The sequence below is a fragment of the Lynx canadensis genome, chromosome D2, assembly GCF_007474595.2.
Source record: "Lynx canadensis isolate LIC74 chromosome D2, mLynCan4.pri.v2, whole genome shotgun sequence".
Lineage (NCBI taxonomy): Eukaryota > Metazoa > Chordata > Mammalia > Carnivora > Felidae > Lynx > Lynx canadensis.
Window position 1 is genome coordinate 54752249 of NC_044313.2, and position 13366 is coordinate 54765614.

General features: G+C 42.0%; 1 protein-coding gene across 4 annotated transcripts in view; it reads left to right on the plus strand.

Annotated features, from left to right (window-relative positions):
- ASCC1 (activating signal cointegrator 1 complex subunit 1) overlaps positions 1 to 7827 on the plus strand; it is a 108570-nt gene extending 100743 nt beyond the window's left edge. Inside the window, exons 10-11 of one of the 4 annotated variants that reach the window (XM_030334680.1) lie at positions 5595 to 5753; positions 7644 to 7827. In XM_030334680.1, coding sequence (XP_030190540.1) covers positions 5595 to 5711 — 117 coding nt within the window. In that variant the 3' untranslated portion in view covers positions 5712 to 5753; positions 7644 to 7827. Of the gene's footprint in view, positions 1 to 5594; positions 7448 to 7643 lie in introns of those variants that run through there. The other 3 variants (XR_003972858.1, XM_032595289.1, XM_030334683.1) reach the window with 3 other exon arrangements.
- Positions 7828 to 13366: the final 5539 nt, after the last annotated feature.

Below are 13366 nucleotides of genomic sequence, written 5' to 3' on the forward strand. Positions count from 1 at the left end.
TTTAATTTAAATTTTTCCTGTTAGGTCTTTTATTTCCCAAACAATAGACTGCTTTGCTCTTCCTGAACTACTTTAGGCTAGAGAGAATTTTTTTGAGTTTAAGCTCTTTCCTCTTTCCTGTCTCAGGTACCTAATTAAATAGAGCCACTTGTGCTTATGTTCATCCAGAATTCCAGTAGAATTCTTCCAGCTGAACTAGAGCAATCCCACAGCAGGTTCCGGATACAAAGGTGGCAAGGAAAGTAGGAGTAGCAGGTGAAAGAATGTGCTCATTTCAGTCACCTCAGCGTGACTGGCTGGGGTGCCCTCACTGGGGCTTGAGCTGGGGTGTTGGAAGGGGCACCACCCACAGAAAGGGGCTGGGGGTGCAGGGGTACAGGAGCCCAGGTTCCAGAAGTTAGGCTGCCTAGGCTTACATCTCCATTTGCCTTTCTTTTTCTTTTCCAGCTTTATGAATCTCAATTTTGCACCCTTTACTGGCCATGTACCTGTGGGCAAGTTACTTAAGCCTTTTAAACTTCAAGTTCAGCTATAACATGGGAACTAATAATTAGTATCTGCTCCTTGGGGTTTTGAGGATCCAGTCAGATGGCCTCATGAAATCCAAAGCATAATGCCTGGCACATACTTGCCCAGTAAGTTGGCCAGTAACAATCTTTATTTTATTAGTGTTGTCAATACATACGTACTGTTCACTCTGATTTTTTAATAGACATTTAATAATACCGGCATTGGTAACTTTGTTAAAAAAAGTCTCCTATTTTGGGGGCACCTGGGTGGCTCAGTTGGTTAAGCATCCAACTCTTGATCTCAGTTCAGGTCTTGATCAGTTCAGGGTTATGAGTTCAAGCCCTGCGTTGGGCTCCGCATTGGGCCTGAAGCCTACTTTAAAAAAAAAAAAAAAAAGAATCTCCTGTTACAATGCATTTGAGTTCATAAAAATTTAAATGGACCTGGTAAAAACCACCATAAGGGAAGTCAAAAGACAAATGACAAAGGAAGGGGGGATATATTTGCAATTCATACCATAGACAAAAGGGTTTACTTCTCTACTGTATAAAGAACTACTAGTCACTAAAACAATAGACAGTTGTAAAGTTTTTAATGGTGATATGCTTCCATTTAACTGTGCTACAGATTTCATGTTGTGAATACATATATACTCTGAGCAAAACGGGAAAACTTTAGGTTGGAGCGGGGCTTGGGACACATATTGCCAAAGAAACGGCCATGAGTGTGTAAACAGACCTGAAATTTTTGTTTTTCCCCATAAGATAGCTCCCTCTCAGAAATGCTCTGTTACTGTCCATGGTACCCTCATATTTACTCTGTCATCCAGGATTTTTCTTATCTCCTTTTCCTGACTCCTCCATCTCCAGAAAGTCACTGAGTCTTTTCTGTGTTTCATTCAGAGCAGAGTATCTCTGCTCCAGTCTTTCCAGTCATGCAACTACTAATCTCTGTCATGACTGAGCTGCTGCCCTGGTTTCCTTTACTTTGTCTTGTTCCCTCGTCCATTCGGCACAGTATACCACAGCCAGATCAATTTCCCTAAAACAGGGTTTCATGTTGGGCCACCAACCTGCTCAGAGACCTTCAGTGGTTCCCCACCATCTAGAATGGAGTCTGACTTCTGAACCAGACCCTCAGGGTCCCTTAATGTGATTCACCGTCCTATGTCTCTCGACTTAGTCTTTCTCACTATGATTTTTCAGGGACCCTCCAAACACCTAACCTGGTCTGCTTGACCCTGCTGCCCATGCCCATTTCTGCCTTCATGCTAATCTCCTCCTTCTGTTTTCTGAGTCTTATACTTGCTGCAAGCCCCAGCTCAGTTCCCATCTCCTCTAGATGGCTGTCCTAGGTGCCCAACCTCAGCGCACATTGTTTTCTTGCCTTGATGCATTTACTGATTGCCTGTACCTCCCCTCTCACACTTAACCTTTGCCACCTTTGTTGTCTTCGGTAAACTTTTTCATTGAAGCAGGACATACTACAGAAAAGTACCTAGATCACAGAGTAAGTCAGTAACTTTTCACGAGGTGGACACACCCATGTCATCCATGTTTCTCTCTTCTGATTCACACCCTGTCTCCCTAACTAGATGGTAAGCACCTGGGAGACAGAACTAAATCGCATGCCTTTGCATAAAAATGCATCACATCAGGTACTCAGTGACATTTCAGATCAGGAATTGGAGCTAAGAAAGGGGTCTAGGTTTTGACAAATAAGAAATACATAGAAATTTAAAGGAGTACACGAAATTTCCATTACTAACTACAAATTCTTTCTTGACAACTAGTTAACAGTTGAGGCACGATTAGAGGGAATATAGCTTTGGCGAGTCCTGTTCAAGGATTCCTAGATGGTGACCTGTATGTAAATAAGACCTTTAAATCTGTTGCCAACAAGGCCATGTCATACTTTCTCTTTTCAGACATAATGTTCACAGACATATGCAGCATGAGTTTTTGTTGTCATTGTCTCCAGCAAATATTTATTGATCACATGCATCCTACTAGGTGCGGTTCCAGTGTACGGTGCTATTCAGCTGTGAATAACATAAAAGATCCTTCCTCTGTAGAGCTTATATTTTAATGAGTCACTAGAAATAGTTGACAGAACTGAAAGAAAGGCTTAAGACTAAAGATACAAGGACTAAACAATACGATAACTGACAAATTGTTACAAAATCCTCATCAACATACAGAGAGAAAAAGAACATGGAGATAGGAGGGGCTAAAGGAAGATTAGCACCACCCTAGGGGTTTCTGGGTAAGAAATCCATTTATGATATTATCAAAAGGTATGAAAGAGGATGGCTACTCAGAAAGGTAAAACAAGTTCAGGGTTAGAGAGAACAGAGAGATGTCAAAACCATCATAGGAAATACTCAATTTTCAAGAGCACCTTACAGTTTATAAGGAAGGTACTTTGACTTGTTCCTCTTACTGGATTTTTGCCCACTCTGATCTCGTACAGTGGGTGGTATCATCTACGCACAGTCATGCAGCTCCTGTGTGCCGGGTGTAAGTTTATGCTGGCTGCAGCACTCTCCCAGGCTGCTCTTATCACCATATTTACTATTTACTTTAAACCTAAAGCATGAGGATCTCTCTGGCAGATCACGCCGTCTACAGGTTATCCGCATAAGGCAAGGTAAAGTTACAGGGGTATCACTTGCCAGCTCCCAGCTGTGGCTCTATCACTTGGAAACATAGGCAGAGGGAATGGAAGGTAGAGGACCCACCCATAGGCTGCTAATCCTTAAAAAGTAACTTGTTGAAAGTGTTATGAGTTCCCTTTTAGTTTAGTTTTGTCTTGTCTTTTATTGCCCCTTTGGTGATACCTTTTTAGCATGTAGAAGGCTTGGGTTTGCAAAGCTATAAATCTGCCAGTCTTGTCGACATGGCTTTCACTTCAAATTAATGTTCAGCAAAGGGATTAGCAGATAACCGTTTCGGGCTGTATTTCTTTACACAAAAGGGTGGATATGGTTTGAACAGGCTGCCAAAGCCAGGAAGAGAAGTTAATTGTATAAATCAATGCAGGCAAGAGCTGATCACCTTTCTGAAAGACAAGACAGTGCAGCATACAACCTCTAAATAGATCTTTGGGGTCAAGTTGATGTCATGTTGAAGGATCAATATTTACGGGGCTTTATAAAGTTAGCCTTTAATGAACCCCAGGCATTTTGCTAGGTCATTAATTGCAGGAAGAGGAAAGGCAACAGCTATTGAAGTCCATGGCTGTGGAGCTTGTGTAAAAATAAGTGAAGAGACGGTCACTTGCTTATGTGCAAACGTCCCATCCTAGGTTCTCCCCAAGCATTGTTGGGTTTGTGTATTAAAAGACTTTCTTGAGATTTTACTGACATTTTAAGAAACGGCAACTCTTGTATCCTAACAGAAGGCAGACCCTTTACACTTCAACAACGTTATCTAAGCAGTTAATTTTCCTAAGCAGGGATGAGTTCTGATTATCATTTTAGATTCTGCCTTATAATTGTGCTAATCACAAGGGCCGGTCCCTCTCAGAGTATGACTCATCCCTCTCTCTGATACCCTTGAAAGCTTTTAGAGTGAAGAATTGGGGCACCTGGCTGGTTCAGTTGCTAGAGGGTAGAGCATGTGACTCTTGATCTTGGGGTCATGAGTTCAAGCCCCAGGTTGGATATGGAGCCTACTCTAAAAAAATAAAATAAAATATATTTTTTTTTCTTTTCAACGTTTTTATTTATTTTTGGGACAGAGAGAGACAGAGCATGAATGGGGGAGGGGCAGAGAGAGAGGGAGACACAGAATCGGAAACAGGCTCCAGGCTCTGAGCCATCAGCCCAGAGCCCGACGCGGGGCTCGAACGCACGGACCGCGAGATCGTGACCTGGCTGAAGTCGGACGCTTAACCGACTGCGCCACCCAGGCGCCCCAAATATTTTTTTAAAAAGTGAAGAATTATAATATAAACTTACTTTAGGATGCTAGCTTGAATCCAAGTCAGGTGGAAGGTTGTTGATAAATATTATCATTTTTGGGGTGCCTGGGTGGCTCAGTCAGTTGAGCGTCCGACTCCAGCTCAGGTCATGATCTCACGGTTCATGGGTTCGAGCCCCCGCTTTGGGCTCTGTGCTGACAGCTCGGAGCCTGGGGCCTGCTTCGGATTCTGTGTCTCCCTCTCTCTCTGCCCCTCCCCTGCTCACACTCTGTCTCTGTCTCTCAAAAATAAATAAATAAATAAATAAATAAATAAATAAATAAATAAATGTAAAAAACAATTTTTTTTTAAATATATTATCGTTTGCACGTGTAATATCATCCAGTAGAAGACTATTTGGTATATATAAGTGTTCTGTATTCCTCACGAGGTTGTTAGGATCACTCCTGGGTTAGGAACCTTATTTTCTATTTATTTTAGTCAGTGCTTCTACCAAATGTTGTTGACTAGTTGGAGGAAGGTACCATATCAAATTTTCTCTTGGCTGTCATAAGATCCCATCGAGGTTCCTGTCAAGTCAGGGCTGAAAATCATAGAGACAGCTTTGTTGGGCCCTGGGAGTCAGGGTGTTTGTTATAAGTTCTTGGTCAGAGCTGCTCAGCAGATAAATTTTAAAATTGACTTTTCAGCTCTCTTCCCCTAGTGCATTTTGTTAGAGGAGGCTTTAAAATTCAGGGCGCCTTGGTGGCTCAGTCAGTTAAGGGTCCAACTTCAGCTTATGATCTCGCAGTTTGTGGGTTCAAGCTGCGCATCTGGCTCAGTGCTGACAGCTCAGAGCCTGGAGCCTGCTTCAGATTCTGGGTCTCCCTCTCTCTCTGCCCCTCCCCTGCTCACACTCTGTCTGTCTGTCTCTCTCTCTCTCTCTCAAAAATAAATATTGAAAAAAAAATTTTTTTTAATTCACCGGAGAGAAGAGCTACTGTTCTTTTCTCACTCCCACCCACATCCAGGATTGTTTTTCAGAATAAATACCGAAAAGAAAAAGCATGAGAGGTTTGTTGGGACTGTTGCAGTGTTTTTTACAAGAGAATCTGCTATTTGCTCTTTTCACCTGTAGTTTTCTTTGGACACTCATTCGGATTTGTATTCTCTCTTTTCAGCTCTTTGAGAACTTCTACTTTGGCACCCTGAAGCTCAATTCCATTCACATCTCTCAGAGGTTCACGGTAGACAGCTTTGGGAACTACGCCTCCTGTGGGCAAATTGACTTCTCCTGAGGAGGATCTTGGGAAGCGCCAAAAATTGAACATCCTCCCGAGGTGCCAGGGGAAAGAAGATCTTTGTTTTTATTGCCGATGAGGGATGTGGAAATTTGGATGGTGACTTTCCTGGGTGGTTCCCCACAACACAGCATGGTCTCTAATATAATACTTGTCCACAGTCAGCAAACTGCCGGTCAGCCCAGGTGGTTGTGGGCACAAGGGGAACTTGTGTCTGGAACCCTTGGCTTGTTCCTCTTTCACAGGGTCTACTTTCTTTCTGAAGCTCTTCTCTGGAAACGTACCCCTCAAGCCCACTGGAGCTAAGATTCGCATTATTTCTTACACACATACTGATTTTGCCCCAGCCATTAAGCTCTTTCATAGTAACACTTTAAAAGAGAGTTTTGTTTTTTTATTTTTATTTTTTAATATATGAAATTTATTGTCAAATTGGTTTCCATACAACAGCCAGTGCTCATCCCAAAAGATGCCCTCTTCAATACCCACCACCTACCCTCCCCACCCTCCCACCCCCCCCATCAACCCTCAGTTTGTTCTCAGTTTTTAAGAGTCTCTTATGCTTTGGCTCTCTCCCACTCTAACCTTAAAAGAGAGTTTTAAAAACATGGTTTCATTACCGTCTCCACGTAAATCAAATGTCTCCAGTTTTAACCAGGTTTGATTTTTACTTCCCTTTGTACTGTAACTTTTAATCACTACCCAGAATTCCTTTGTGGTAAAAAACACACGACATAAAGTTTACCATCTTAACCATTTCTTTGTAAGTATGTAGTTCAGTAGTAGTAAGTATATTCACGTTGTTGTGAAACATCTCCAGAACTTTCTCATCCTGCAAATCTGAAACTATACCCATTAAACAACTCTCCGTGTCCCCCTCCCCCAAGTCTCTGGCAGCCACCCTTCTGCTTTCTCTTTCTATGAGCTTGACTGCTTTAGATACCGCATAGGAGTGGAATCATACGGTATTTGTCTTTTTGTGACTGGCTTATTTCACTTAGCGTGATATCCTCAAGGTTCATCCACGTTGTGTAGTGCATGTCAGAATTTCCTCCCTTTAAGAAAGGCCAAATAATATTTTGTTTTACGTGTACCCTGTGTTTTGTTTATCCATTCAGCCACCGATGGATGCTTGGGTTCCTTGACTGTCGTGAACAGTCCTCTGTGAACACGGCTGTACAGATACCTCTTCCTGATCCTGCTTTCAATTTCTTTACTACTCAGTTTTATCTTCAGCGAAATAACATCACGTTTTTTTTTTTGATCTTTTACTTTGGTCTGTCCTTTTTCTTCTGAAGTTGGTACCCTTTTATGTTTGTTGGATTCCTGTTCCTTATCCTACCCCCCCACCCCCAGCCTTCCCAGGCCAGTGATGGAGTTGCAGTATTGTAGCTCCTTTGTGTCAACTCTGCGGGGCAGCAGCAGTAGAAACAGCGATGGCATCAGCAGGGCCGTGCACGGTTCCACGGGGCAGAGTCAGCTGCGGAAGGACCGTCTCCCTTCCTTGCTCCAGCCTCGCTCTCACCTTCCTCTCCTCTTCACATTTCTTCTCCCTCCATGTCCCCTCTTTCTCTTTCCTTCATTCCTTACTCTTGATTCTTTCTGTTTGAAAAGTGTGATTCTGAACCCTGTGCATTAAGGCCACTACCTAGTAAGGGCTGTGTAGAACACTCAGGTTTGCTTATCAGTGCGACTGCCCAGATCACTTGTGAATAAATGAATTTCCAGAGTTACTGTTTTTCTTTCACTCTTACACAGTTTTAGTTTGACTCCCTTAGTCAACGTATGTTGGGACACAGTGTTGCCATCACTTAGTTGCTGGCATAGCTGTCTGTTAACCGTTCCTCCAGAACTTACATGTTCGTGCCTGTAGGGTTGGTTTTTCCCCAAACACTTAGTAACATGAGATTTTATCTCGTTTACCTTCAGTGGTTGGATGGCGCGGTGTGCACGGTGCAACGAGTTCTCCCAGAGATTGTGCTGCATAGCAACGTTGACAGTGGAGTTTGGTGCCCTCACCTCATCTCCGCGCATCTCTCTTACGGCCTTCTTTCTGCCACCCGCCACTGGGCAGCCTTGCCCAGGAAGTAAAGATGTCTTGTTTTGTTTTTAATGTTTTTTCATGTTTATTTATTTTTGAGAGAGAGAGAGATGAGTGAGTGCAAGTGGGGGAGGGACAGCGCGAGAGAGAGAGAGAGAGAGAGAGAGAGAGGGAAGGAGACAGGATCTGAAACAGGCTCCATGCTGATAGCAGAAAGCCGGATGCGGGTTCGAATTCAGGAACCATGAGGTCATGACCTGAGCTGAAGTCGGACACTTAACTGACTGAGCCCCCCAGATACTCCTAAAGAGGTCTTATTTTGGATGTTAGAGATTTATGACTTGTGTTTCTAGTAAATTTTTTTATCTTTGGAAAATGTAACTTTATATACCAAATCCTCGATTATTTTTTTTTTAAGATTTTATTTTTTAAGTAATCCCTACACCCAATGTGAGGCACGAACTTACAACCCTGAGATGAAGAGCCACATGCCAAGCACCCCCAAATCCTAAATTCATAATAGAATCGGAACTTCTGTTATTTAAAATTTAGAGGCAACTGTGCATTTTAAGGACATATTGTATTATTAAGTAATTTTTCACAAGTAATTTACCTCTTTCAGTCTCCTCTCACGACTTTATGGTGGATTTTTCCAGAGGCTACGTGACATAGTGACATCATCACTCTGATGGCTAATGGAGCGTGTGCTTATGTATTTTTGTATTTCCTAGAATCTTGTAAGTTGTAGAAATTCATAAGAATCTCTCAAGATTCAGGGTCCCCTCTCACCAAATTGTAATGCGGTTCGTATTGGAAGATTTGCTGTGTTTATAATCAAATCTCCTTAAATATTATCAGTTAGTATTTCATCCTGTATTGAAATAGAGTTAAATTGCAGCTAACATCACTCCAGCCAGTTTTTGAGGCACTGACTTCACCCAGCTCCTCAAAGAGGAGGAGGGAAGACAATCCCACTGCAATTATTACACAAGATCTGTACTGTTATATAAGGAATTTTGGCATGGAGAATAATTTTGATTTTTTTGGAGGGGACACAGTTTGCCCCAGATGAACTCCTTACCCATGGTAGAAGCATGATGAATGTTACTTATAGTGGTTATTTTTTTAAGTGAGCTCCAGAGTTTACTACATTGGACATTGATGAGAATCCAGCTTCGTAAAGACACAAAGTTTGCTTCAGGTTCGCTTTTGTGTTGTGCTCTTTTCCTGGAGCTGACAGGAACCCGATGGCACCAGAGGTGTATTGAGTTGAGAAACACCTCTCAAATTCTTTTAAAACATTTTTATTTTATTTTATTTTTTTTATTTATTTTTTAACGTTTATTTTTGAGACAGAGAGAGACAGAGCATGAACGGGGGAGGATCAGAGAGAGGGAGACACAGAATCTGACAGGCTCCAGGCTCTGAGCTGTCAGCACAGAGCCCGACGTGGGGCTCAAACTCACGGGCCGCGAGATCATGACCTGAGCTGAAGTCGGCCGCTCAACCGACTGAGCCACCCAGGCGCCCCCCCAAAAAATTTGTTTAATATTTATTTATTTTTGAGACTGAGAGAGACAGAGCACGAACGGGGGAGGGTCAGAGAGAGAGAGGGAGACACAGAATCTGAAGCAGGTTCCAGGCTCTGAGCTGTCAGCACAGAGCCCGACGTGGGGCTTGAACTCACGGACCATGAGATCATGACCTGAGCCGAAGTCGGAAGCTTAACCGACTGAGCCACCCAGGTGCCCCTCAAATTCTATCTTAATGCCTATAGGGAACATGGATATCAAAGCCCCAGGATGCTATAGCTGTTGTGGCTGTTTTATTAATAGCTTTTTGGTTGTTAATAACAAAATTTTTAAATTTTTTTTCAATGTTTATTTAGTTTTGAGAGACAGAGCATGAGTAGGGAAGGGGCAGAGAGAGAGGGAGACACAGAATCCAAAGCAGGCTCCAGGCTCCAAGCTGTCAGCACAGAACCGACATGCGGCCTGAACCCACCAACTGCGAGATCATGACCTGAGCTGAAGTCAGAGGCTTAACCAACTGAGCCACCCAGGCACCCCTAATAAAATGTTTTTTAAACAAAAGATAAAATAAATTCACTTTGTGAAAAATAATCTAGCGGTACATTCATGCTTTATGTTTTTTTCAATATGCATTTTATACTTCAGTTTAAATGTTTTAAAAACAAATTTCATCCTCCAGAGGTTAGTCCTCCCTATGCATTTAAGCACATATCATATATCATACTGTTAAATAGTTTTTCACAAATAATAAATAATATTCGTGGAATGCTCACATTTGTCATTTATTTGTGTATATGCTCATTTAATCTTTACAACAGCCCACTTAAGTTGGTATTATTCATTACCCTCATTTTACAAACTAAGGCTTCACAAGGTTAAGAAATTTGCCTGAGGTCATAACAAGCTTATACCACCAATTCTTAAAATGTGATCCGTGGACCCCCTGTGAGTCCCTGAGAACCTTTTAGGGCTGTATGTGGTCCACACTATCTTCTTAAAAATACTAAGGTATCATTTGCCTTTTTCACTCATTCTCTCATGAGTGTACAGTGGAGTTTTCCAGAGGCTATGGGACATGGTGACATCATCACTGATGGTTAATGGAATATGTGCTTGTATATTTTGTGTTTTCTAGAATTTTGTAAAGTTGGCAGGTTTACATTATGTTTTTAGACTTTAACTCCTTTTGCTCTCAGTACTTCTGTACTCCAGCTACCTGTTTTCAGTTTTATCTGCTGTTACGGCTGAATTACATGCCTGAGAATTTATATGTTGAAGCCCTAACCCCTCAGTAGCTCAGAATTGCAACTGTGTTTGGGGACAGGGCCTTTAAAGAGGTGATTAAGTAAAAATGAGGCTGAGGCTTTTAGGGTGAGCCCTAATCCAGTCTGACTGATGTCCTTATAAGAAGAGGAACTTTGGACACACAAAGAAACATCAGATCCCTGGCCTCCAAGGTCCACCCCCTGGGTCTGTCTTCAAAAAGGGTTGGCGATGACATCACCAAGGCAACCGGTGATTGCAAGGGTCTGAGGATTTCAGTGAAACTGACCTTCTAGCACAGACAGGCCCCAATTGAGGTAGTTCCTTCTGCCTTGCCCTGATCCAGGGGCTGCAATGCTGATGGCTGCTAACTTCCTGACATGAACAGTGATGTGGAGAAATGTCCAGTTAAGAACTAGAAAAGAAAATATTTCAATAAAGGATTGTTTGACAACCAAAGGAAAAAAAAAATCTGTGCATGCACAGAGGAAAGACCATGTGTGACACAGCAAGAAGGCAGCTAGCTATCTGCAAGCCAGGAAGAAAGACAAACCTCAGGACAAACCAAGCCTACCAACACCTTCATGTTGGACTTGTACTCTCCAGAACTTTGAGAAAATGCATTTCTATTGTTTAAGCCACCCAGTTTGTGGTATTTTGTTATGGCAGTCCTAACAAACTAATATGCCTGTGCTTTTTTTTTTTTAAAGTTTATTTATTTATTTTGAGAGAGAGCATGAGTGGAGGAGGGGCAGAAAGCGAGAAAGGGAGAGAGAGAATCCTATGCAGGCTCCACACTCCTAAGCGTGGAGCCTGATGTGGGGCTTGAACTCCCGAACCATGAGATTGTGACCTGAGGTGAAATTAAGTTGGACACTTAACTGACTGAGCCCCCCAGGCACCCCAGTAATATGCTTATTCTAACGCAGGAGCTAATCTGTGTGTCTTGAGCCAGACATTAAAGAAACTTGCAAAAAATGTAAGTGCTCTCTTCTAGATTTTTTTTTGGGGGGGGAATATAGTTGTGTTTCACAAAATACGTTATTTTGTTAATATGTAATGGGTTCATTACTCTTCTTTTTAAATAAGCATTTTTTTCCCCGATTCTCAGGGGTTTCTTTAAAGATCTGATTCTTTTTAAAGAGCAGTTTTAAGTTCACAGCAAAATTTAGAGGCAGGCTTAGTTTTATTTTCAAGTACAATAGATGATATCTATATCTATATATCTTACATAAACCAAAGTTACATAAACCAAAGTTCTATTGAGGATTCCTCAATAGACTTTTAGTGTAAAGGACTCCTGAGACCAAAAAGTTTGAGAACTGCTATACTACACTATACTTCTTCCAAATAGGATCATATTACACATGAGCTGCTCTAACAAGCTCTTCTCATCCGGCAATATATAGTGGGACATTAGTTGTCAATACAGGTTACATTATTATTATTATTAATTATTTTGTTATTTTAGAGCAAGCACACGTGCACAGGGGAGAGGGACAGAGGGAGGGTGAGAGAGAATCCCAAGCAGGCTCCATGCTCATCATGGAGCCCGACAAGGGGCTTGATCCCACAACCCTGGGATCATGACCCCAGCTGAAATCAAGAGTGGGGCGCTCAACTGACTAAGCTACCCAGGCGCCCCCTACCTATATTATTTATAATGTCTGTGCACCAGTCCATTGTGTGTATGTATTGTACTTTAACTAGTTGGTCCCTGAGTAATGGACAATGAGTTGGTTTCCAGGTATGGCTATTATAAACAATTCTGGATTGAATATCTTTATGCATTTTTTTAATGCTTGTGAAGTCATCCAGAAATGAGATTAAATGGTTTTAAAGATGTGGTTAGATTTAAATTTCTTATTTGGAAATGAGGGTTCTTCCATTTTGTATTGCTAAATATTAAATACAAACAGAAAAATGCATGAAACATACATACCATTTAACAAATACACCCGGCAACTTTGGGGCCCATTGGTCTGAAAAGGCTGACCTGCTAGTAATTCTCTCATAGTTTGGGAAAAACTTTTCTTCTTTATAAATTTCAACTGTCCATTTTCTACAGCTCTTTTACCTGTCATCTGGAAAATTGGATTCTTTCTTCTAAATTAGCTTTCCTATTATTAGCTTAACTAACAGTCCTGGACTCCTGTGGGTTTGCTTTCAGGGCAAATCAACTGACCCAGCTTGAAGGTGTGGCCCAAGACCAGTTTCTCTGGAGGAGCTGCCCAGGACTGTGGGAAACATTTTGACCTTCAAAAGTCTGGAAACATCTATTGTCTTATTGATGGGCATCTTGTCAGTGCCCTTCCAAACTCTTTATCAGGCAACTTTGGTAATTCTAGAAGATCAGGGACTTCATGAGATAGTACTGGAAAGGGAGAGCTATATCTAGAATCTACTGCCTCAGTGCCTTGGTGGTCCACACTTAGCTTTGCTAGAAGACTAGGATTGAGATGATGTGGGGAAATGGCAAGTTTTAGCACATCTTCAGAACTATGGTACATCAGAGCCTTCTCTTCCCAACCTGAGAGAAGAACTAACATTTTGGAAATGCCCACTGTGCTCAAGCACTTAATATGTGATTTTGCATGAGTTTCACAACAATCTTCTGAGATCTTCTGCAATCTGTAATAGAAACGAGATTAGGGAATTTGCCCAATAACACAGCTAACAAGCGGGATCACCCCCAGTCTGACAACAGACTGTGTTCTTCCACTATACCATGCTGCTATAAAACCCGGCCAGGTAGCTTTATTTACTGGGAGATGAAGAGATCAATGGCCAGGGCCTCACTGCAGCACCACCTCTAA